The 21,916-nt window shown below is 38.0% G+C and overlaps 1 protein-coding gene across 2 annotated transcripts in view; it reads left to right on the top strand.

Annotated features, from left to right (window-relative positions):
- TRIM24 (tripartite motif containing 24) overlaps window positions 1-21,916 on the top strand; it is a 69,419-nt gene that overhangs the window by 28,048 nt on the left and 19,455 nt on the right. For both annotated transcript variants that reach the window (XM_062616400.1, XM_062616401.1), the window contains exons 2-8: window positions 4,689-4,807; window positions 13,114-13,261; window positions 15,305-15,437; window positions 16,687-16,803; window positions 17,933-18,047; window positions 18,812-18,958; window positions 21,176-21,293. In XM_062616400.1, the coding sequence (XP_062472384.1) occupies window positions 4,689-4,807; window positions 13,114-13,261; window positions 15,305-15,437; window positions 16,687-16,803; window positions 17,933-18,047; window positions 18,812-18,958; window positions 21,176-21,293 (897 nt within the window). The remainder of the gene's footprint in view (window positions 1-4,688; window positions 4,808-13,113; window positions 13,262-15,304; window positions 15,438-16,686; window positions 16,804-17,932; window positions 18,048-18,811; window positions 18,959-21,175; window positions 21,294-21,916) is intronic.

The following is a 21,916-nucleotide window of genomic DNA, read 5'->3' as shown; positions in this document are numbered from 1 at the left end:
ATTTGAGCTGATTTATAAGCAGTGTTTAAACCATGACATCAGCTTAATAGAACTAATCTGTTTCAGTGGTTCCATGTTTTATCTTCAGTGGCAGTGTTGGCTTTTTCCCATCCTCATCCTGCTTCTCATGCTGCTTCAGTGTAAACAGCAGCGCATTTGGTCAGTGAAGCAGACTGAGGACTGAAGGTGATGCTTGGGAGAGCTGGAGAAATACATCCATGTTTGAATCAGTTTGCCTGTCTCATTCTTTCTCTATATCCAGCTCCCAAACACAAGCAAAGACTGGCCCAGTCACTTATGCTGACACAGAGCACTGTGCTTTGTCAGGGTCAGGAATAAGCAGTGGAGGAACAGAGGGCAATTTGTAATAGGCGCTATTGAAAAATGTAAAAAATAGTCTTTTTCAGCAAGCATGTATCTTGAATAGTAAGAGGTTTGTTCACTGTTGACTGTGGTAAATTGATTTGCTTAATGAAAGGAGGAATACCGTCATTGGAGTTCTATTAACTACCTGATACACCAGAATTGGACTTCTTAATTATCCTTCATGATGATGGTATAAAAATTTTACAAGGGTTTTAACCAAAACTACAGACTTTCTATCAAAGGAAGCTACACAAATATGTATTGAAATGCAGACTTGCAAAACAGCAATTATAATGAAAGCAGGCTTAACATCGTAGCCTTTCAGATAAAATACCTTCTTGTATACAAGTGATGAAAACTACCAGCTAAATTTTCAGAGTGAAGACCTAATTTAGTAAAACTGGTGGACTTTTATTAGAGAATTGCTTTCTAGTGGGTTGGCCAGTTAAATCTCTAGCATGTGTTGGAAGAACGTAATGAATAAGTTACTTAAATCTTGTATGATGCACTTAGAGTAAGGAATTAAGTTCTGCAGAAAACAAAATGTTTGAGTAGTTTCTTTCTTCTACATTTTATTATAAAAGTGAAGCAGGAACAGAATTAAGCCCATTCAGGTTTAGTTAAATATGCAAGTGATGAATTATATACTAGTGTTAAATTCCCTGAGTTAAATGGTGCTTCTGATTTTCTTTAAGGCCCTACGATTGTGCCTTCTCTCAAATGGCAGCTGTATGTCTAGAATCAATCTCTAGACTTGTGACTATTCTACTGTTAGCTTTGCATGGTGACTTCCACCTCTTAAGTGATTATTTTAACCTAAATTAGTTTCAATTAGCTTTTTTGGGGAGTTAATGACTGTGATAATTCTCTTAAAGCAAGATGTTAATGCATAGAGATTTTCCTTGGATGATTAACAAGCCTCAGTGCTAATAAGACGTTCTGTTTTCTGCAGCTAGGAAAAGTGTCTACTTTAAAATGTTTGTATAGATCTTTTCCATTTCAGTCTGTTCTACTCATTGTTAAACCCCAAGTTTTGACCTTGACTTTGTCCTTTTTATTCTCTTGAGAAAATTATTCATTGTTTAAGCCTTTGCATTACATTGAGTGATGTCACACCCGAGTGATGCCTAGTGCAGAATGTCAAACAGACCACCACCTTGTGCATTGCAAACTTAACTTCCACTTCGAGCCCAAACCTAAGAGGGGCAGCATTCCGAGGAGGAGGCTCAATGTTAATAATCTCCAAATAGCTGCAGTGAGGGACAGCTATCAGGCTAACCTTCAAACTAGGCTTGAAGACCAGCTTATAGATCCTTCTCCTGAAGCGCTTTGGCAACATATTAAAAATAGCATCCTGCAGTCCTCTGTAGAATCCATTGGGTTCTCTTTAAAAAAAAAAAACAAAACAAAACAAAGACTGGTTTGATGATAGCAACCAGGAGGTCCAGGAATTGCTGACGAGATCTGCTCATCAAGCACACCTCGCTCAGCCACTTTGCCATGTAAGAAAAGCGGCCTTTTGTCTTGCATGTAGCAAACTCCAACAGAAACTTCGAGACATCCAGAACAAGTGGTGGCTCAACCTAGCAGAAAAGACTCAATTATGTGCAGATTGGGGTGACCACAGAGGATTCTATGAGGCTCTGAAAGCAGTGTATGGACCAACATTTCAGGTTCAAAGCCCCTTACTTAGTGCAGATGGCCAAATGCTTCTTACAGATAAAATCTCCATCCTGAATCGTTGGTCTGAACATTTTCAAGCACTCTTTAGTGCTAACTGTGTAGTCCAAGGCAAAGGAATCCAGCACATTCTACAATAACCGGTGAAAAATGAATTGGATTTAGCCCCTACTATGGGAGAGACTCTTAAGGCTCTACAGCAGGTGAAAACTGGCAAGGCAGCTGGGGTTGACGGAATCCCACCTGAAGTCTGGAAGCACGGAGGCCAAGCACTTAATGCTAAATTTCACGAGCTAGTTGTGTGCTGTTGGGACCAAGGTAAATTACCATCGGATTTTCCTGATGCAATCATCATCATTCTGTATAAGAAAAAGGTGTGAAGTCAGACTGCTCAAGCTAGCGAGGTATAACTCTGCTCTCCATTGCTGGAAAAATTCTTGCAAGATTACTATTGAACAGACTAGTACCCGCTATGGCAGAAGAACTTCTACCTGAAAGTCAGTGTGGTTTCAGAGCTACTAGAAGTACCACAGACATGGTATTTGTTGTCAGACAACTGCAAGAAAAGTGTAGAGAACAGAATAAGGGGCTCTATGTAACTTCCGTTGACCTCACCAAAGCATTTGACACTATGAGCAGAGAAGGCCTGTGGCTGATCTTGGAATTTTGGCTGATTAGGTTGTCCCCCAAGTTCTTCAAAATGATTATTCTGTTACATGAGGATCAGCAAGGGCAAGTCAGATACGGCGATGCACTCTCTGAGCCCTTCCCAATAACCAAAGGTGTGAAACCAGGTTGCGTTCTCTCACCAACTTTATTCACAGTCTTCCTCAGCCTGATGCTCCAGAGGGCTACGGTAGACCTCAATGAACAAAACGGCATTTATGTTTGATATCGTACTGATGGTAGCCTATTCAATCTAAGGCGACTGAAGGCCCACACTAAGACCGTAAATCATCTGGTCCGTGAACTGCTTTTTGCTGACGATGCCGCCCTTGTCGCCCACACAGAAGCAGATCTGCAGCGTTTAACATCTTGCTTTGCAGAGGCGGCTGAGCTTTTTGGACTGGAAGTCAGCTTGAAGAAGACAGTAGTTCTCTACCAACCTGCACCACAAGAAGATTACCATCATCCCCACATTACCATTGGCAAGTCAGAGCTTAAGTCAGTTCAGCAGTTCAGCTCTCTGGAAAGCATTATTTCCTCAAATGCCACAATCGACAAAGATAGACAACAGAATAGCAAAGGCACATAGAGCCTTTGGAAAACTCCATAAAAGAGTCTGGTGCAATAAACACCTGAAGAAAGGTACAAAGATTAGTGTCTACAGAGCCATTGTACTGTCTACTCTTTTATATGGGTCTGAATCATGGTTCATCTACTGTCATCACCTGCGACTCCTTGAACGCTTTCATCAGCATTGCCTCTGTGCAATTCTAAACATCCATTGGACTGACTGTGTGTCAAATGTTACTGACCTCGAACAGGCAGGGGTCACCAGTATTGAGGCCATATTGCTGAAATTGCAGCTGCATTGGGCAGGGCACGTCTCTAGGATGAAGGATCACCACCTCCCTAAGATAACATTTTAAGGTGAACTTGCCACCGGTTGCCGCAAGAGAAGTGCCCCAAAGAAGAGATATAACGACTCCCTGAAACAATACCTTAGCCTTGGCCATATTGACTACCATCAGTGGTCCGCCTTGGCCTCCAATCCGGAGACTTGGAGACACACCATACATAGTGCCATTGACTCCTTTGAGAACTCACACAGAACTAGTCTCAAGGAGAAAAGGCAACGTAGAAAGAATCGCGCCCCGCCTATACCACCCAAGGAGACCTTTTGTTGTGCTTTTTGCAGCCGGATTTGCCTATCTCACATTGGCCTTTTCGGTCATCAGCGTGTTTGTAGTAAGCATGGGTAAAGCCCTTCCCAAATCTTCATTTGTGAAGTCAAGCCATGATGATGATGACTGGTTCTCAGGTCTTTCTTCAACCTGGAGTCTAATGTTATTGTCTTAGAATTATTCCCCAGTGTGTCTTGCAGAGGAGTGGAGGGAGATGACTGTGTTTGCTTATTCTTATGTCTGTTGTGCTTGTTTTCCCTTGCTTAGTATAAAGATACTCACAATGTTAATACAGATCTGTTCTTCCTCTATAGAACTTGCCTCATTTATTATGAAATTGAAATAATAATGAAAATAAAATTTCTTACATTTCATTTTCTCATATTATGTAGTTGGAAGTCAGTCATTTCACACTGCTGGTGTGTATGTAATAGTGTCACTAATACTCCACACTAGTATGTGTTTACTTTAATCAATTCTATAACAAATTTTCAAACGGAATAGTTTCCCTTTAGAGAAAAGGAATTAATGTTCTGTAAGATTATGGCAAGTACTTTATAGGAAAGAAACAAAAAGGTGCTTGACCTTGGTTGAAAGAACACATCATGAGGGAATAACATGTAAAGGTTACTTCAGTGATAAATGTGAATTAGCTGCTTTTACTCACATCTTATTGACAAGAAGGTATTAAAACATCCTTTTAAAGATTTATCCTTACAAGCTGTCTTTGAAGTTGTTTGATATATCTTGTCTTAAGTTGCACAAGCATAATCAGATTTTATTTTTTTTCCCCAGTTGGTGTTATCCGCTGTCCGATTTGTGGTCAGGAATGTGCAGAGAGACACATCATAGATAACTTTTTTGTGAAGGATACCACAGAGGTTCCCAGTAGCACAGTTGAGAAATCAAATCAGGTAAGTTCATTAACATGTAATCAACACCTTTTGGATGTGTATGAGTAGCCTTGACTGCTTGCTGTGTGGCCTTTTTGCTGTTTATAAGCAGAAAAATACTTCAAGTGCTTAGTCATCACATGGGGTAGCTACTCTAAAAAACCAGTTAAAATTGATGAAAACACATGGGAAGAAGTGGTTTTCTTACTCTGAACTGTTTTTAATTGTTGATACAAGATTATATTGCTTGGTATTGTTGATATTGTAAGTAAGGGGTGGGCATAAGAATGGAAGTTCCTATACTTAGGACAGGGCACTTAAAGCACTCTTTGAAACAGAAACCTGAGCAACACTGCATTAAGGGATCCCAGTGTAAAATGGAATCCTCTAGTTAAATCGGACTTTTTTTTTTTTTTTTTTTAAATCTCATCACTGACAAAGCATAGCACTAAATAGAGGCTCAGACTTCTAACTGAGGAAGATGGTATGTTGTAGTGGTTTCTTGCTTTTCTTATGTAGGTAGCTTATTGTTCCTTTTGTAGTCAAATAATGGCCATCTCATAAAACCAGAACCTGCTTATCTGGAAGAATAGTAATACTGGGTTTTTCCTCATGATGTTTTTTTGGGAGAAGAGTGCTAATGTGGAAGCAGTACCAAATGAATAAATCACGTCTCTATAGTATCACAGTTTAGCTATTTCTGGTAACAAAATATTGCATGTCTTCATTTTTAGCTAGTAACAGAGTATGTCAAGTATTTCTTTACTCATAAACTTTTTATTGAACTCTAGGAACTTACTGTAAATCAGCTTCTTTAAATGTTGCTGCATTCTTCATAATAATAGTACACAGGGTTGCTATGTCAATGTGGCTTGCATTTCAACTCTTCCTCCAACATTTGGATGGTGGTCTCCTTTTATTTTGAAAATGCCTCTTTTTAGTTTTCTGCTTGCGACCTGTACCACTGGCTCCAGATCCATTTGTCTTGGGGGCAGCTTCTTACAAGTCATCTATTATGTACTCTGCTTCTCTCAAAGCTTAACTGGAATTTGTTCTTACATCTATAAATGAGTATGTCACTCAGGAACAGGTGACAGCACCTAGTCAGGTTTGTGATACAAGCTCACTGATGATTAAGGGCATAAATTTTGTCATAATCTCTGAGGAAGAGGAATTAACTTACGTCTGAAAATCATTAACTTGCATTCAGCTTATAAGGAGCTTTGCAGCTGGATTTGTGAGAAATGATAGACCCTACCAGAAATTGAATCTTATTTGGGAGTTGCCAGGAGTACAAGCAGTGTTCTCTTAATGTAGGACAGCTTTTTGCATTTGTGTGTGTTTTGGTTTGTTGTGGGTTTTTTTCCTTGTTTTATTTGGGGTTTGGTTTGTTTGTTTTGGTTTTGTTTGTTTTTCCTCCTGGATTTTTCAGGAAAACATCTGAGTTTTGGAGGTGGTTGTGAGATTTACACAAGTTCTCTCAATACTCTAACATTAAGGCTGAGAAAATTAATAGTCCATCTTGCATTGAAAATTTGATCAGAACTTTTTTAGAGACTTTAAAATCAGGAAGAAAAAAAAAAAGATAAAAAATAACTTTGTTATGCAGCAGCAGTCCTGAACTGTTTTTTGGGCCTGTGCCATAACCTCTGCTCAGTTATGTAACAAGTCCTCTAAGATGTTTCTCTGGGGAATGATGATGGAAGTACAATTATTTTTCCTGTGTTTAGTCACAAAGTTGGGTTGTGAGGTGGTTTGTTTGGGGTTTTTTTTTCCTACTTTCAGTGAAAGTTACGTGGGCAGTTGATGCCTTTGAGACTTGGATAAGCAACTGAAAATTCAAGAAGGGTTCTTTATATTCTTGATCATAATAATATATATTGATCATAATCATGTACAACTGGATGGACTCCAGTGGGTCATAGCGTGTCAAAAGTTGGTGTATGTGCCAAACTCAGTCAGTGATGTCAGGGTAAGTCAGGCGCTTCCTTGGAATTGAGGGAGATGTCTTTTTTGTTTACCTTTTGGATCTTGATCTGCTGGAGGCAAATACAGAGAAATTCCACATATTTCAGCAGCTGTTGTGGAATCATCCATTGTGTAAGCAAACGTCAGGGAGGTTCTTCAAAGCGTTTGTGTTTCCTGATGTTCCCTCCTCAGACTTCTATTTACCCTTCCATGTTTGTTTCTCTCTCTCCCTAACAAAAACCAGCAGGCTTGCCATTCAGAAAGCATGTCTGTTCTTCAGCTAAATTCCCTGGCTGAACTCTGCATACTTTCTGCAGCAGTTGAAGGCAGACGAGCACACTTGCTGACCTTTTTTTGGTTTGGGGTTTGGTTTGGTTTGTTTGTTTTAAATGGAGCTAGATGATTTGTGAGATACCTGCCAAGTAAGTGTGTGCCTTACCTCCTGGAATTGAATGATACGTAGTTCTGTTTTGTTTGAGTAGATTTATTTTGGTCTGGTAATGAAGTTTTTTTGGACTTTCACGTTGGAACAAAAGGAGAAAAAAAAAAGCTGCACCATTCTATAAAGCTCCCTGTGTGGAATAGTGAAGTTAATAATACTTAAATAGATCAGTGTCTTGTTCAACGGTACTGTTAGGAGGTTTAAGGCAGGAGCATCCTTCTAATTGGCCTGTCTTGTTTTGTCTTGGAAGGAGCAAAGGGAAATGAGAAAAAATTGCGAGTAGGAAGGTGGGGAACAGATCAGAGGAATTGAAGTGGAAAAGATACTGAGACTTGCAGGGAGTACTGGATGACGGATCATCCAAATTCTTTGGCTATTTTATAGACATTTTCTACTGAGATAGACATTTTATAGACTTTTCTACTGGTTAGTTTGGCTTTGATAGTTTAGTAGCTTTAGCGGGATGCTGAAGAAATTGGAATTGGAGGTAAGCTATAGGTTTTCTGCAAGTGACATGGTGGCTTAGAACCACTGGTCCATATCTATGAGTAGCCTGTGTATGTGTGTTGTCAGGAAAGACTGTTTTATTTCAATTCAAGACAGCAGAAAAAAACCCACCCCACTTTCAAATTCACTGATCAGTTGTTTCAGTTCTAAAAGGGTACTAATGCTAAAATATCATAAAATATCATGGAGCCTGGCACTGTGGGATAAGAATAATAGCTAGAACCCATGAACGTGTTATCCATCTGTCTAAAATCATGTTTATCTTATCTGAGCCTGATTTTGGCAGTTTAGTACTCTGCTTACATAGCTATGCTTTCTAGCAATTACTGCTGCAAACTTCAGTGGCAAAAGAAGTAAGCATAAAGAAAGTGTAAAACTCCCTAGTATGTGTTCTGCAAGGAATTTCCTGGCTAACATTAGAGAACATTAAGGATTTTGTGCTGGCTATTAGCATAGTAAGCTTTCCAGAAGAAGAGAGACTAACGGGAAATGCATTTGTGATCTTTCTCAAAGAATCACTGTAGGTTGTAGGCAGCTGGAACTGAAATACTTGGGAAGAGCAGATCCTTTATATTTTTTTCACTTTATGATTTACTAAAAGTCTCAGCAAAAGTATTGAATGCTGGAGAGAAGTTAAAAAATAAATTAATTAGACTTGATTCATGAAATTGAATGCAAAGGATTTTCAAGCCCAGGAGATGTTACTGAAGCAAATTCTAAATTTGAGTAAGACTAAAGGGTGGACAAGTGAAGGAAATCTAGGAACTTAACAGAAGAAAATTGTTTAATGCATGTGGAAAGCCATGAAAGTAAAAATTCGAAGTGTGAGATTGATGCAGAAGATCATAGTGATAACTGATGTTGCTGCAGCATATAATGTGTTTTAGTTTAGGTCCTAATTCTTACAGCTTCTGTGTCCAAAAGAGATCATATGTAAAATTATTTTTGATAGTAAGAACACTTTCTGTATCTTTACCAGTTACTGACCTGAGAGTTTGAAATGTTGTAGTTGGAATGAGGAACAGTTGGACTTGTGGGATACTGGGAATGTACTAACAGAACAAGGTACAAGTCCCGATCTCTTTCTAGATCTGGATAGTAAGACAGCAAGTCTGACTGGCATAATAGGGTAATTAATGAGGACAATTTAGAACAAAAAATTTACCTGGTTTTGTATGGTGTCATCCATGTATTCTTCCACCATGTATTCTTCCAAAGAACTGGTATGCTAAATAGCTTATCAAAGCTGTAGCCATGCCCACTGGCAGTGAGTAATATACTCAAGTCATGATAAGGTTTTGTTGTGCTTCAAAGAGAAGCAGCTGATGATTAGGTATAGGGGAAAGGACAATATGTTGATCAGGATTCATGCATTTTTGAGACATCAGCATGTGGTTCCTATTAGAGTTACATATGGGGTGGCTGTCCCAGGTGCTATCTTTGGTAATTGTGTATGCGCCGTGAGGTAATTACATAACTATTAGCATCAATGTTTTTTGGATCTACTGTAGTTTAACCCCAGCTGGCATCTAAGGACCACACAGCTGCTCACTCATTCCCATCTTCCCTTGGTGGGATGGGGAGGAGAATCAGAAAAAGGTAAAATTCATGGGTTGAGATAAGAATAGTTTAATAATGGAAATGATAATGAAAAGGAGAGAATGAAAGAGGAATAAAACCCAATAAACACAAGTGATGCACAGTACAATTCCTCACCCCCTACTGACAGATGCCCATTCCATCCTTGAGAATGATCTCCCTTCCAGGTAACTCCTCCTAGTTTATATACTGGGCATGATGTGCTGTAGCCCGTTTGGCTAGTTTGGGTCAGGTGTCCTCTCTCTGCTTCCTCCTGGCTTCTTGTGCCCCTACTAACTGGTAGAGCATGAGAGACTGAAAAGTCCTTGATCAGAGTTTAAGCATTACTTAGCATCGATGTGTTATCAGTGTTGTTCTCAGACTAAAGCCAGAACTTAGAACTGTACCAGCTATTAGGAAGAAAATTAACTATCCTAGCCAAAACCAGGGCAGTATCCAATGAAGGAAACAATTGAGTCTAATTTACACTGATGAAGCTTGGAATGTTAGTTCACGGAATATTCCACTGGACTACTTTGCTCTCTTCCTTTGAAACTCAGAAACCTTTGCTTGCTCATTTAATCTCTTTAATACTCAAAGTATATTTATTTGAAAGAGTGGTTAGTTACTATAGTAGTTGAAAAGACAGTTTTATCTCAACTCCTTGCATGTAATTCTGTTTTTAAGTAAATATATAAGCTTTTACAACAGAAAAAATGGTACTTACCTGCAACATGCTGAGTAATTTCAGCTTTCGTTACATTTGAATGAAGGCTGAATGAATACTTCCCGGGGTTATAAATACTAGAACTAGTAACTGAATTAAATGTAATTACAAGGGAAACTCAATTAAAAATAAATATCTGTTCATCCAGAATAAAGGCTTACAGGTTAACTAGGGAGAGTTTTCTTTGAAATCACTGAAGCATTGCTTGTATGAGTCACAAAAATAAGAATGAAATAAGTTTTGTGTTTTGTAAGACCACAGCAAATACTTGTAGTAATTGTACTTCATGTACTTTGGCTATATGACTTATTCTAATAACTAAGAGTTCTCTAGCAAAATCCAAGGTATATCTGGAAATGGGTATTTCAAATAAGGAGTAGAAGGGAATCTAGTTTCTACCTAGAAGGCATAGCTATTTTGACAGCATGAGTTACGATGTCGGTGAAAAATTGTAGAAATGACTCTTTTCCACTTGATGTATAAAGCTGGAGTATATATATATATTTGAGACTACAAAGGAAGAATTGCAGTTCATTTGGCACTGCCTGATTATTGGTTACTGAATGACAGCCTTCATTCTAACTATAGCAGGTCAAACCAGTTGAAAAAAGCCCCTGAAGCATATAAAAAAAAAGAAAATAGATGAAGGTCTTGGAATCTAGGAGGAATGACTAACTTCAAAAATCTTTTGAACTTACTTAAATGCCCTGGCATGTAGCAAGTTTACTTGCCCAAGTTTGCTAAAGGTGACCTGGAAAGGCTGATCTGGGTTTTGGTTTGTTTGTTGTTTTTTTTTTTTTTACTATTATTTGTAATTGGGCTCCTGCCTCTTTCTTCTCCCCACCCCTGGTTTTTGTTTTGTCTTTGTTTTGCTTTTTTTGGTTTAGAGAATGCCTGAAGTACTTTTTTTGTTCTGTTAGTTTGTTTTGGGTTTTTTTTTTGTTGTTTGTGTTTTATTTGTGTTTTTCTTTATTTTGTTTTCACTGTTGGGTTTTTTTTACACTGGAAAAACAAATACCCAATCCCTCACTCTCCACTGTAGCTTGCAAAACTACCTCTGGTTATCTGAGGGCATAGCACAATCAAACCTCTCTGTCAACAAGGCCAATTTCACTTGTCTTGCAGTAGTTCACTGCAGTGGTGATGTAACCCAACCTTGGGCTACAGTGGTGTAATCAGTCCGGTTGCACACCACAGTCTTGCAGAGGGTTGCGTTGGTGCACCTGGGGAGAAGATGACTGGTGAAGGAGAAGGGAGGGGATTTCTTTCATAGGATTTCCTGCCAGAGAAAATGTACCATTGCAGTAATGCTTCAGTGTACCTGCTTGTTTTAAATTGGACTTTTCTTTTGTTTTTCTTCAAGAAGCTGTGCTGAGTCATTAAGTACAGGTTGTTGTGGTTTGTTTTTTTTTTTCCCTCCAAAATATCATTGAAACAAAAAGAGCAAGTAAAATTTTCAGTTTTCTTATTACAATTAACTTCTCAATTGCTATACTTTCATTTTCTTGACTTTTAAATGACATCTTGAATTTTGTATTTCTCCCTAGTCGCCTAGGCTGGATAGGATTAGAATTTTATTGTTAAGAGAACAGGGTGAAAAAAAGGAAAAACAAATAGAAGATTAAAAAAATAGATTTTTAAAAATAAAACTTTCAGGCCTCCTTTTTGTAGAGAAACAGAAAAAGGGGCACAAGCCCAATTTTTTCTCCTTTGCAGGTCACCTTTAATGAAAAGGAACTGCTTCAAACTCCAAGTGACAACAAGAGAGGGGTCAACAACCCTTGTGTTTTCACTTCCTTTCTCAGAAGATACTTGCTTTGAGAGGCAACATGATCCAGAAGAATAAGCACAGCACTGGGAATCTGGAACGCCTATATTCAAATTCCAGTTCTGTCAGTAACTTGCTGTGTGGCCTAAGGCAAGTTCTGTGCTAATTTTCCTCTTTTTCTTGAAGGGGAAACTGGGACATAGCTCTACATGTATATTTGCATAGGATGTAAATACTTGCTTCCTCTTTAACTTAACCTACATTTATCTCGTGTGGGTGCAGGAGTTGGCGCTTTTTTTTTTTTGGCTATGTTTTTATTTTTTTTTTATTTAAATCAAACTGAAAACTAGACTAAAATATAAAATTTTCACCTTGTTGTTCCTGCATGCAGAATTCCATCACTCTGATCTGTAGGGTATAGACATCTTCAGGTATCTTGAGGCTTTCATTTGCAGCAGTGCTAGATGTTGATAGAAATGGATGGTAATTACCTGAGCAAGTATCTGCATAAGCATGTTCACTGGGTTTACCACCAAAAAACCCTTGAAGGCATGACTACAGAGGCATTTTAAAGGAGGAGTTAAAAATGAAATAAGTTACGGACATATGTTGTGGTGGTGTCCTTCATTCATACTTTTCAACCTGTTGTTCAAACTGTGGATCCATAGGATTTTGTTCTTGTGTGTATTGACTTTGTGCAGAGAGGTTTTGGTCTGCTTTCAGGTTTATTTTCCTTTTTATGTTTTTTTTCCTAGATCTCTTGGGTATAGTCCAGAGAGGCCCAGGAATTAACAGGCAGTAGTTTGAAAATTATTATGCATTGGTTGCAAATCTGTTCTGGGGTAGCTTTACTGATAAGCTTAACTGGAATGCTCTCTCTAAGCGGTGATGCAGAGATTCCTGAGAAGTATCCTTCTGTTCAGTACTGTGTGTACTTCCTGAAACTCTTAACAGGGTGAACAGAAACCAAAATTAAAGCTTCTGTGTAAACTGAGGGAGGCTTCTAAAAACTTGGAACAGTGTTGATCGTGCTCTGTCTGGAGTAAATATTTCACAAAAGTGTATTGTATATATAGGAAACATTATATGACTTAAGCGTGCAGTGTTGGGCAGAAAGTAAAGGTTTTAGAGTAACGCTGACAAAATGACCACTATCTTTGAAAAGTCACATTCAGTTACTTTTATGCGGTTATTTATAGTGTTCCTGTACCTCAGGCAGTTTTCCATTCTCATTTCACTGTTTTCAGAAAACTGTAGAAGTGCACTGATACATGAACAACAGCTTGTATGTATATTCCATATTTATTTTAACAGCCAGCTCTCCTTTCTCATGTCAGGTCTGCACAAGCTGTGACGACAATGCAGAAGCTAATGGGTTTTGTGTGGAATGTGTAGAATGGCTGTGCAAGACCTGCATCAGAGCTCACCAGAGGGTTAAGTTTACAAAGGATCATACTGTGAGACAGAAAGAGGAAGTATCTCCAGGTAACATACTTGATATATAATTTCATAAAGAATATGTGTCAGCATTGGAAAACTGTGTTGTTAGGCCACCACATTTCTTTTTAAAGTGATTAAAAAAAAATAAATTCCTTAATCCTAGTAAATATAAAAAGACAGATTAATTATGATGTAACCCTTTGGCGTATATGGATTGATGGAATTATGTTATTTTTCTGGTTGGGAATGGATATGTTTTAGCAGTCTCCTGCCTTACGCTTATTTCAATTACATTGCTGAAGGCTGCGAGCATCTGGACAAATTCTGGTGTTCCTTTGCCAGCTCTCTATTGAAGTGGATCTCTTAAATGGTCCACCTAACAAAGAGGAAAACTATTTTAAGTATTGGCTGCATTATAACATAGCTATTGAAAAGGGAATCTTTGTCATGCCTGAGCACATGGCAGCTGCTTTTCTGTCAGATACATTACATAGTGGCAAGAAACTCTAGAAATCGATATTTCATATTTTTATGCAAAGTGTTTTAAACCAGTAAATACACATATATTTTGTTTTTTTATCATTCAGCTACAGTGATTGCAAATTTTTGTCTACACTTCTAGTCCAGCCTGCTTAAAGCAGTCAGCTGTGAGATCAGATTAAGTTGCTCAGGGCTTTATCCATTTGGGCCTTGAGTACCAACAAGGGTGGACATCGTGTGAAGTATAGCCTCTGAGAAATCTTGACTGTTCTTGTGGTTAAAAATATTGTACTTTTATTCCTTGAGAACCTGTTCTGTTTCAGTTTATGCCTCTTATGTCTTGTTTTTTAGTGACATTGCAGGCAATTATAAACATAATAGGATGCTGTCATTCTACTCCTGCTAGTGAGTCCATTGGACTTGCATGATTTATCTTGTAAATTTATAAAATTTTTATAAATGACTATATATTGTTATAAATTATTATAAACATATGTATTGTAACACATACTTATTTTCATTCCATTATATCTAGTGGTGTGAATTTTATATGCAACATGGGCTTTTACTTCTGTAATCTTTATTGTTCAAAGGGAAGCTCCCAATATGATACTTTTGAATGTATATACTGTATTCCGTATCCCACGTTCAGATGTGGTTAATCAAAAGTGAGTACTGTGTGTACTTTCAGGAGAGGACAAAAGCAGTAGGTAAAAGTGTTTGGCTGGTCACATTCAGTGTGACTTGGTGGTAGGAATGCTGTCTGTGCATGCAGGCCTCCTCTGAGTCTGCTGGTCAGTTTCCAAGAATTTTGAATTAATTGGACTTTGATTGAAGGATACAGGTCTGAAAATAACTTCTTCCATATTTCATGAAAATAAGTGAACAAATGGGTGTGAAAAGAAACCTTATTGATGTGCAGTGAAGGACAAGTGCAGTGTGAAGCCAGTTTTCATCAGAGGCCATATAATCCTTATGAATTCAGTGTCCAATCTAACTCGTAACAAATTGAGTTTTGTTGGTTCAGCTGTTCTAAAGAACAGATTTCATATCTATCATCTGGTGGTGTTTCCTATGCTCTTTGGTATTTGCCCACTGTAAACTGAAGTAGGACCTCTCATCCATCTAGAATGGAGTCCTGAAGGGGTGCTTCTGGTAACTTCTGATTGTTATGTTCTGTATATTGTACACTTCTGAATGCCTATGTCTTGATATCCTCAGACCCCTTTTCAGCCATTTGACTGAGAAGGAACACAGTAATGACTTAAATCAGCAATCTCCTAATTCCCATTTAAGAAAAAAGAACTTGCTTGGTTGTGCAATGTCTTTTGCAACAATACTGGCTACTCCTTCTGTAAATAGTTTTGTGGGGCCACAATAAGGTATGGTAAAATTGGTGCTAGGCATTCTCCATGAGAGAGGGTGTTAGCTGCATGCTTGATCAAGAGTGAGACATTGCAGTTTGAGCTTACAGCTGTTACATTCTTGATTAGGTGGCCTGATACACGCTTGTAGGGTCTAGTTGAGGAATGTGGTAAGGAAAAACAGGAGAATGCAAATCTTTAATAATTGCAGAAGACTGGACTGACATCTTCCTTTATTCAACAGAAGCAGTTGGTGTGACCAGTCAGCGACCTGTGTTTTGCCCTTACCACAAAAAGGAGCAGTTGAAGTTGTATTGTGAAACCTGTGACAAGCTGACCTGCCGAGACTGTCAGTTACTAGAACACAAAGAGCACAGGTATTGAAACAAAGTACATGTTTTATGCAACTCACTTACAGGAAGATAGCCTGAAGTTGATTGTAACTGTATGGAGTAGAGTCAGGTGGAAAAAGTGCAAAATAAAATCTTTGGCTTAGAAACGAAGCCCACAAATAAAGGGAGTTTGTATCCGAGAGTGTGGCGGCTGAGTGTGTGAGTTTGGAATAAAGCCTGATTCTTCCCATTATTAATCTGGTGACTTAAGTGCTACACCTTTCTTTACTGTCAAGTTATTTGGATAGAATTTGTTGGTATGCAGCTCTTCAGAGTCTTAAAGTGCAGGGGCTGTGTTATGCAACTGTACACTTATGTGCAATTTAATTTGTCTTTGAACAAGGTGATTATATAATGGAACATTACCGAAGAATTTCAGAATGGAACAAATGGGCGTTTTTTTTTCCTGTAAAGAGCCCTTTAAATGGAAAAGTTGACCTAAAGTTTGGCTGTACTGTACTTTGAAAACACTATAGCACTCAGGCCTCTGGGTTGCTGGTTTTTGGTTATCTCTTACTGGCCATAGAAGCTGAAAAGCAGGATTATATACAACTTCTTAGTACAAGACAATAATCTTGCTGGCTAACACATACAGTACCTGTCTGGGACAGATGTAATCTTAGGTTAAATATTAATGTGCTTGTTATTCCTGACGCAACCCCCAAAGAACTTGCTCACCCAACAAGGTGAACATCAGTTGGCTGAAGTGTTGGCCTTGCTCCTGCATAACTGCAGTCTTCCTCTTCAATTTTCTTTTTCTTAGAATTTATATCTCTTTCAGAATGTACCACCTCTTTTTTTTTTTCCCCTCAAATTTTTGATGATTCCAGTTCCATGATTTAAAATGTTGCTGACTTCTACAGACTCAGCAATCTCGATTCTGTTTCTACAACCTTATCTTGCATGAAGTAATAGCTTACATGCACTTTCATTTTCAAAGTGGTGACTACAGCACAACATTAATTTTTACTTTGCTAAAATTGGGCTATTGTCTTGCAGTATCCCCTCATATTTATGAAAATAATAAATTTCTCAAAAAATACAGAAAATATACTATAAATTCAAATATAAATAAAATCAGCGTTTGCTGACGTACTTCCATGATGACAGTTAAATTTTTGGACTTGAGCAACGTCTTTCTTGAATTAAAGAAGTTTTTTGTAAGGCAGCCTGCTTTTTAGCAAGTATAACTGTGCATTTTGCATGTGTAAATACTCACTGTTTTTTACTACAGGTACCAGTTTATAGAGGAAGCTTTTCAGAACCAGAAAGTGATCATTGAGACACTAATCACCAAATTGATGGAAAAAACTAAGTACATAAAATATACAGGGAAGCAGATCCAAAACAGGTAAGTGTCAGGTTTTGATGTTAAAACTGCCACAGGGGACAACTTTATGTACACTGTAATTTCTTGAAATGTTTAGGTAAGTGCGTTTTGTACCTCTCTCCTTTTATCCTTCCAGAAAGAGAAATACTAAACTCTCCAGTTTACTGTAGTAACTGTGGCCTGTTTAATGGGCTTGGCTGTGTTAGGTAACTTTTCTGTTTAGCCAGAAGACTTCATAGGCAGCAAATAGCTTGGGTGCAACAGAACTGAGGCAATAAAGCCTGTGGAAGGCATCTTGCATTCTTTCCCCACCATCAGCACTCTTAGTTTCTCTGCGTAGATCCCTCTTAGAAAGCGAAAGGCTGTGACTCATGTTTTCATAATGCTTGTGACACATTTTGAAAATTTATGTAATACTTCTATGCTTGGGGCTTTATTCACTGGGTATTACAAACCTAGGAGAAAAATAAATCTGTAAAATGCGTGCTGCAGTAGGCCTTTGTAACTGCTCCTTCAGCCTAATTCAAAGGCAGTACCCAGAAGACTCAACTCTGTACGGGATGTTGAGTGCAACCTGAACTCTTCCTCTCTCTTTGCCTGTCTTTGAGTATGGTGGAGGTGGAAAAAACCAGCAGACATCCTTCTGTTTTGCTGCATCTGAGTAGTTATTCTGCCTTGTATATTAGCAGTAGTGGTTTTCACTGTGTAAGGTGATGATTTGCTGTTACAAGTTTGACCACTGTTGTTGAAATAGCTAAATTGGAAAATCTGTTTATTGGGCATTTTTTTTTTTTGTTTTGTTTGTGGAGTATCATTCTACCTTAGATAGAAATTAGACTTAAACAGTTTTGATTGCTATGGCTATTCAAGATATGTACTGGACCATTAAAAATCAAGAATTTTAATTCCAGTAAGCATTTATTTTTTTATCAGTGGCACATGTCAGTAATTTTACAGACTTATGGCAGAATTTGCCACCAGTTAATTTTATCATAGCTTACTGTTACTTGTTCTTTCTATTTCTCCCAGTAATTTTCCTGACCATAAGTATCTGATGGTATATGTATTAATTGGTGCATATGACCAAGAAATATTGTAATCTCAGCAACAGATTAGAGGTGGATTTGTTTTCTATGCTGTCTACTTACAGAATTCTTGAAGTGAATCAGAATCAAAAGCAGGTGGAGCAAGATATTAAAGTTGCCATATTTACACTGATGGTGGAAATAAATAAAAAGGGAAAAGCTTTGCTGCATCAGTTGGAGGTAATTTAATTTCTATCATAAGAAAAAAATCAGTCTTCATATTTCTTTTTTATTTGTAGATTCACATTAAAAAGTCCAATCTAGATGATTCTAAAATAAAATTGGTGTCTAGTATCAGACACCTGTGCATGTCCTGTCACAGTTCCAAAGTACAGAGATGTCCCACAAAAGCTATATGACGAAGTGGGATTTTGATGAGGGAGGAAAGGAATGTTTGTGTTTAGGGGGTGGTGGTTGTTTTGTTTGTAACTATTATGTGTTCCCTGCTTTGTGAATCAGGGCTGCCTTTGAGCCCAGTTTCTTTCTCCATGCTTTTACAAGTCATGTCATGCATGAAAAGTATTTCCATCAGAATTTTCCATAAATTCATCAATCCAGTGACAAACCAAAGTAGAGAATTGTCTAGAATGAATACCTGGAAAAATACTACCTCCAGCTATTTGTTTTCAAAAGAGTGTGTGCGCACGGGGAGGCATGTATGTATGTGAAAATGTATCAAAGGGAGGCATGTATGTATGTGAAAATGTATCATAGGGAGGCATGTATGTATGTGAAAATGTATCATAAGAGAATATCAGAATGTGTACAGGAAGCCCTGATATGTTGAATAAATGTATACTGACTTTTCTGTTTGATAGCTGCAGCTGGGGGCAGGAGTGCTCTTCAGGAGAGCTAAGCAATCATTGTGAATTACAAATATGAAAACTAATGCCTGTTAACTGTAAATTGAACCTGTTGACTTGGAACTGCATTTCCATTTTTAGACCCTGGCAAAAGAGCATCGAACGAAACTTCTGCAGCAGCAGCAGGAAGTGGCAGGTCTCTCTAAACAGCTGGAACATGTCATGAATTTTTCCAAATGGGCAGTCTCCAGTGGGAGCAGCACAGCACTACTGTACAGCAAACGCTTGGTAAGGTTAGAACGATAGGTCTCTCCATTTACTTAGAGACTGGAACAGGGTGCCCGGGAACACTGCCCAGGAACACTGGAACAGGCTGCCCAGGGAGGTTGTGGAGTCTCCTTCCCTGGAGACATTCAAAACCCGCCTGGACACGTTCCTGTGTAACATTATCTAGGTGTTCCTGCTCCGGCAGGGGGATTGGACTAGATGATCTTTCGAGGTCCCTTCCAATCTCTAGCATACTTTGATACTGTGATACTGTGACTGTTGTTAGTCTCTCTCACATGCGCGTGCACACACACACACACTTGTCAGTAATGCTAGGGAATTAGACTTTCTAATGACTCTCTACCAATAGGTGTATTTGTGTACAGATGTCAGTTTTCTCTTAAACATAAATACAGAATGTTTCTAATAATTTAGAATTACGTTTTGATACTCATTAAAATGCTGCAGGCTATAGCAGATAGCAGAATATTACTTGGTTTTATCAACTTCAAGTAGTTAAATTCATTTTGCCTGCCTTGTACTGCCTCAGCCATATTTTTTTTAATTGAATAGAGAAAAATGACATCAGTCTGAGTCATATTGTTTATAGCTGCTTAGTGTTGCTACAAAGACTTCTGCTATGTGAGTGAGAAAACAAGATGTTGCAGGCATCTTAAGTTTATAAACATGCATTTGAAGAAAAAGAGCTTTGAGCCCATAAGGCCTCAACAAATGAGAAATATTTTTTCAAAAGATAAGCTTTAGGCTCCTGGTTTTTTTTTGGTGAAAGTTGGTGTTATCTGGGAATTGAGTAGCTGTCCTGTCTGTGGACCCTGGAAAATCTGTTCCTGAATAGTGATGCATAGAGAGCCTGTGAGACTTCTGCTCCAGCGTATCCAGCCACTTGAAAGTAGGAGGGGGTAATGCTCAGCAGACTTCAATGTAGTTGGACTTAGGAAGTAATGTCTGGGCTTCAGGGAAATAACACACTAAATGGTTTGCTGAAAGACAACAGTTTGCCAGCCTAGTCACCTTGCATGAACAAAACACTGGTAGCTACTACTGTTACTTACAGGGGGTAAGTAGTCTACTCATGAGTTTATCAACAATATATATGTGTATGTGCACAGTAAGAGGAATACGTGGAACAAGCTATGACAAGAACTGTGTGCAAGCAGTGTTAGTGACAGGACTGGAATTTCTATAGTGTAGTATACTTGATTCTGGTAGCGTACGTAGAAATCCTAGGAAATCTATATTCAAAATAGTAGTTACTTAAAATTTTCCATGTTCATAGAAAATATTGAAGTCTTGCTAAATGCTTTTGTGTTTGATTTAAAACTGACCTGTCTAAAACTGAAAGAAAAAACTTGTAAACTGGAAGCTCTTACAAAATCCTATGTAAAAGATAACTATTGTAATTTTAAGCAGGTAAGTTTTCCAGGAAATTATCTATTATTCAAGAAAAATAGGTATAGAAGTGTTGTTTTTCCTGTACCTGCTGCTTGTTATTCTAAAACTAGTGCCCGTGTTAGCTATTTCTAGTGAAACAGCTGTGAGAAAATACTTTCTTCCTGGGAACTAGATAAATACTGAGCATTTGATGGAGTATTCTGTTTGTGTAATATGGTCATAGTCCAGTCCTTTGGAACCAAGGTGACTGAAGCTTATAAAATATGCTGTTTGGATCTGAAGAAAACTTAAAATTTATAATGGGGAAAAGAAAAAATCTTTGTCGTTATACTGGTTGCCAGTAGGATGTGATACTTTTCTTTGAAAGAAAAATGAATGGGCTAGCGTAGGTTTGGGAGAAAACAGAACAACAATGGTTATGTGAATCTGTATTTCACTTGCAAGTAGTTTAAGTTATTGAATGTAATGACCAAGTTTGTGGAAGTATTTGTATTTCTACAAGGGAAAAATGATTTATTTTTTTTTTTTTGCAGTTGATTGCTTTTAGAACTACTTTAGGAATAAGGGAAAAAGGTTGAGAACACCTCCTTTATTTGTAGCTTGGATAAATTTCTTTTTCACCTTGGTTCTCTAGGTGCTTGTTCAGTTGTTTGTTTTTTTTTGTTTTCTTGGTTTGTGCTTTTTCATTTTGGGGAGTACAGAGTTTTTGTGGTGATGGTGGTTTTATTTGTTTATTTTGTGTTTTTTGTTAAAGGCCTTTTATGCAGTTTGGCTACATGACTCTGACACCAGAGAAAAAATAATCTTGTTTTACTCCCATTCTAGATTACATATCGACTACGGTATCTTCTCCGAGCAAGGTGTGATGCTTCACCAGTAACTAACAATACAATCCAGTTTCACTGTGATCCTAGCTTCTGGGCTCAAAATATTTTCAATCTAGGTATGGTAAAGTTTTATTAGCCCTTTGGTGTCTTGATCCCATTTTGAAAGCAGCTTTATTTTTGTGAAGATAAATAGCCTCTGCACTATTCAGTTCTTGATTTACTTTGTTAGGTTTGTTTCCTTGTCTATAGAAGACATTTAAATTGTGTTGTATGGAGAAAAGTATTGTTCATGAATACTTACGATAAAGTATTAACAGTCTTGCGCTGTTTGAATGGTACATGTGGTGGTGAAAATAGAAACTTTCAGTTTACTGGGCAATACAATAAAACAAGGAGCACAACCTATAACCCTACTCCACATCCTAAGAAAGGATTTCAGAAGTCATCCTCATTCTACATCTTCCAGCCCTTTCATCTCTTTCAATCCTGTCTTCCCAAGATGAAATCCATAGCAGCAGCGTAAATGTCCAAGAACCCCTGTTTGCTCCCCTGTCAAGCTGAACAATAAGCCTTGTAGAACTGAGATGAAGAGAAGGGAAGAATATACCAAAGAAAACCAGAATAGCAGGGAAGAGAACACCTTTCTTCATAACTTCAGTTGTCTGGCTTTTTAGATTGTGAAGTTGTGGGGTGGAATCTTAAGAAAGCATGTTTTTAACAGATTTGCAAATGTACTTCG

The sequence above is a fragment of the Pezoporus occidentalis genome, unplaced genomic scaffold, assembly GCF_034315485.1.
Source record: "Pezoporus occidentalis ecotype Australia unplaced genomic scaffold, CSIRO_AGI_Poc_V1 ctg19, whole genome shotgun sequence".
NCBI classification, from domain to species: Eukaryota; Metazoa; Chordata; class Aves; order Psittaciformes; family Psittacidae; genus Pezoporus; species Pezoporus occidentalis.
Note: the sequence above shows the minus strand (reverse complement) of the source record. Positions and strands in the feature narration are given on the sequence as shown.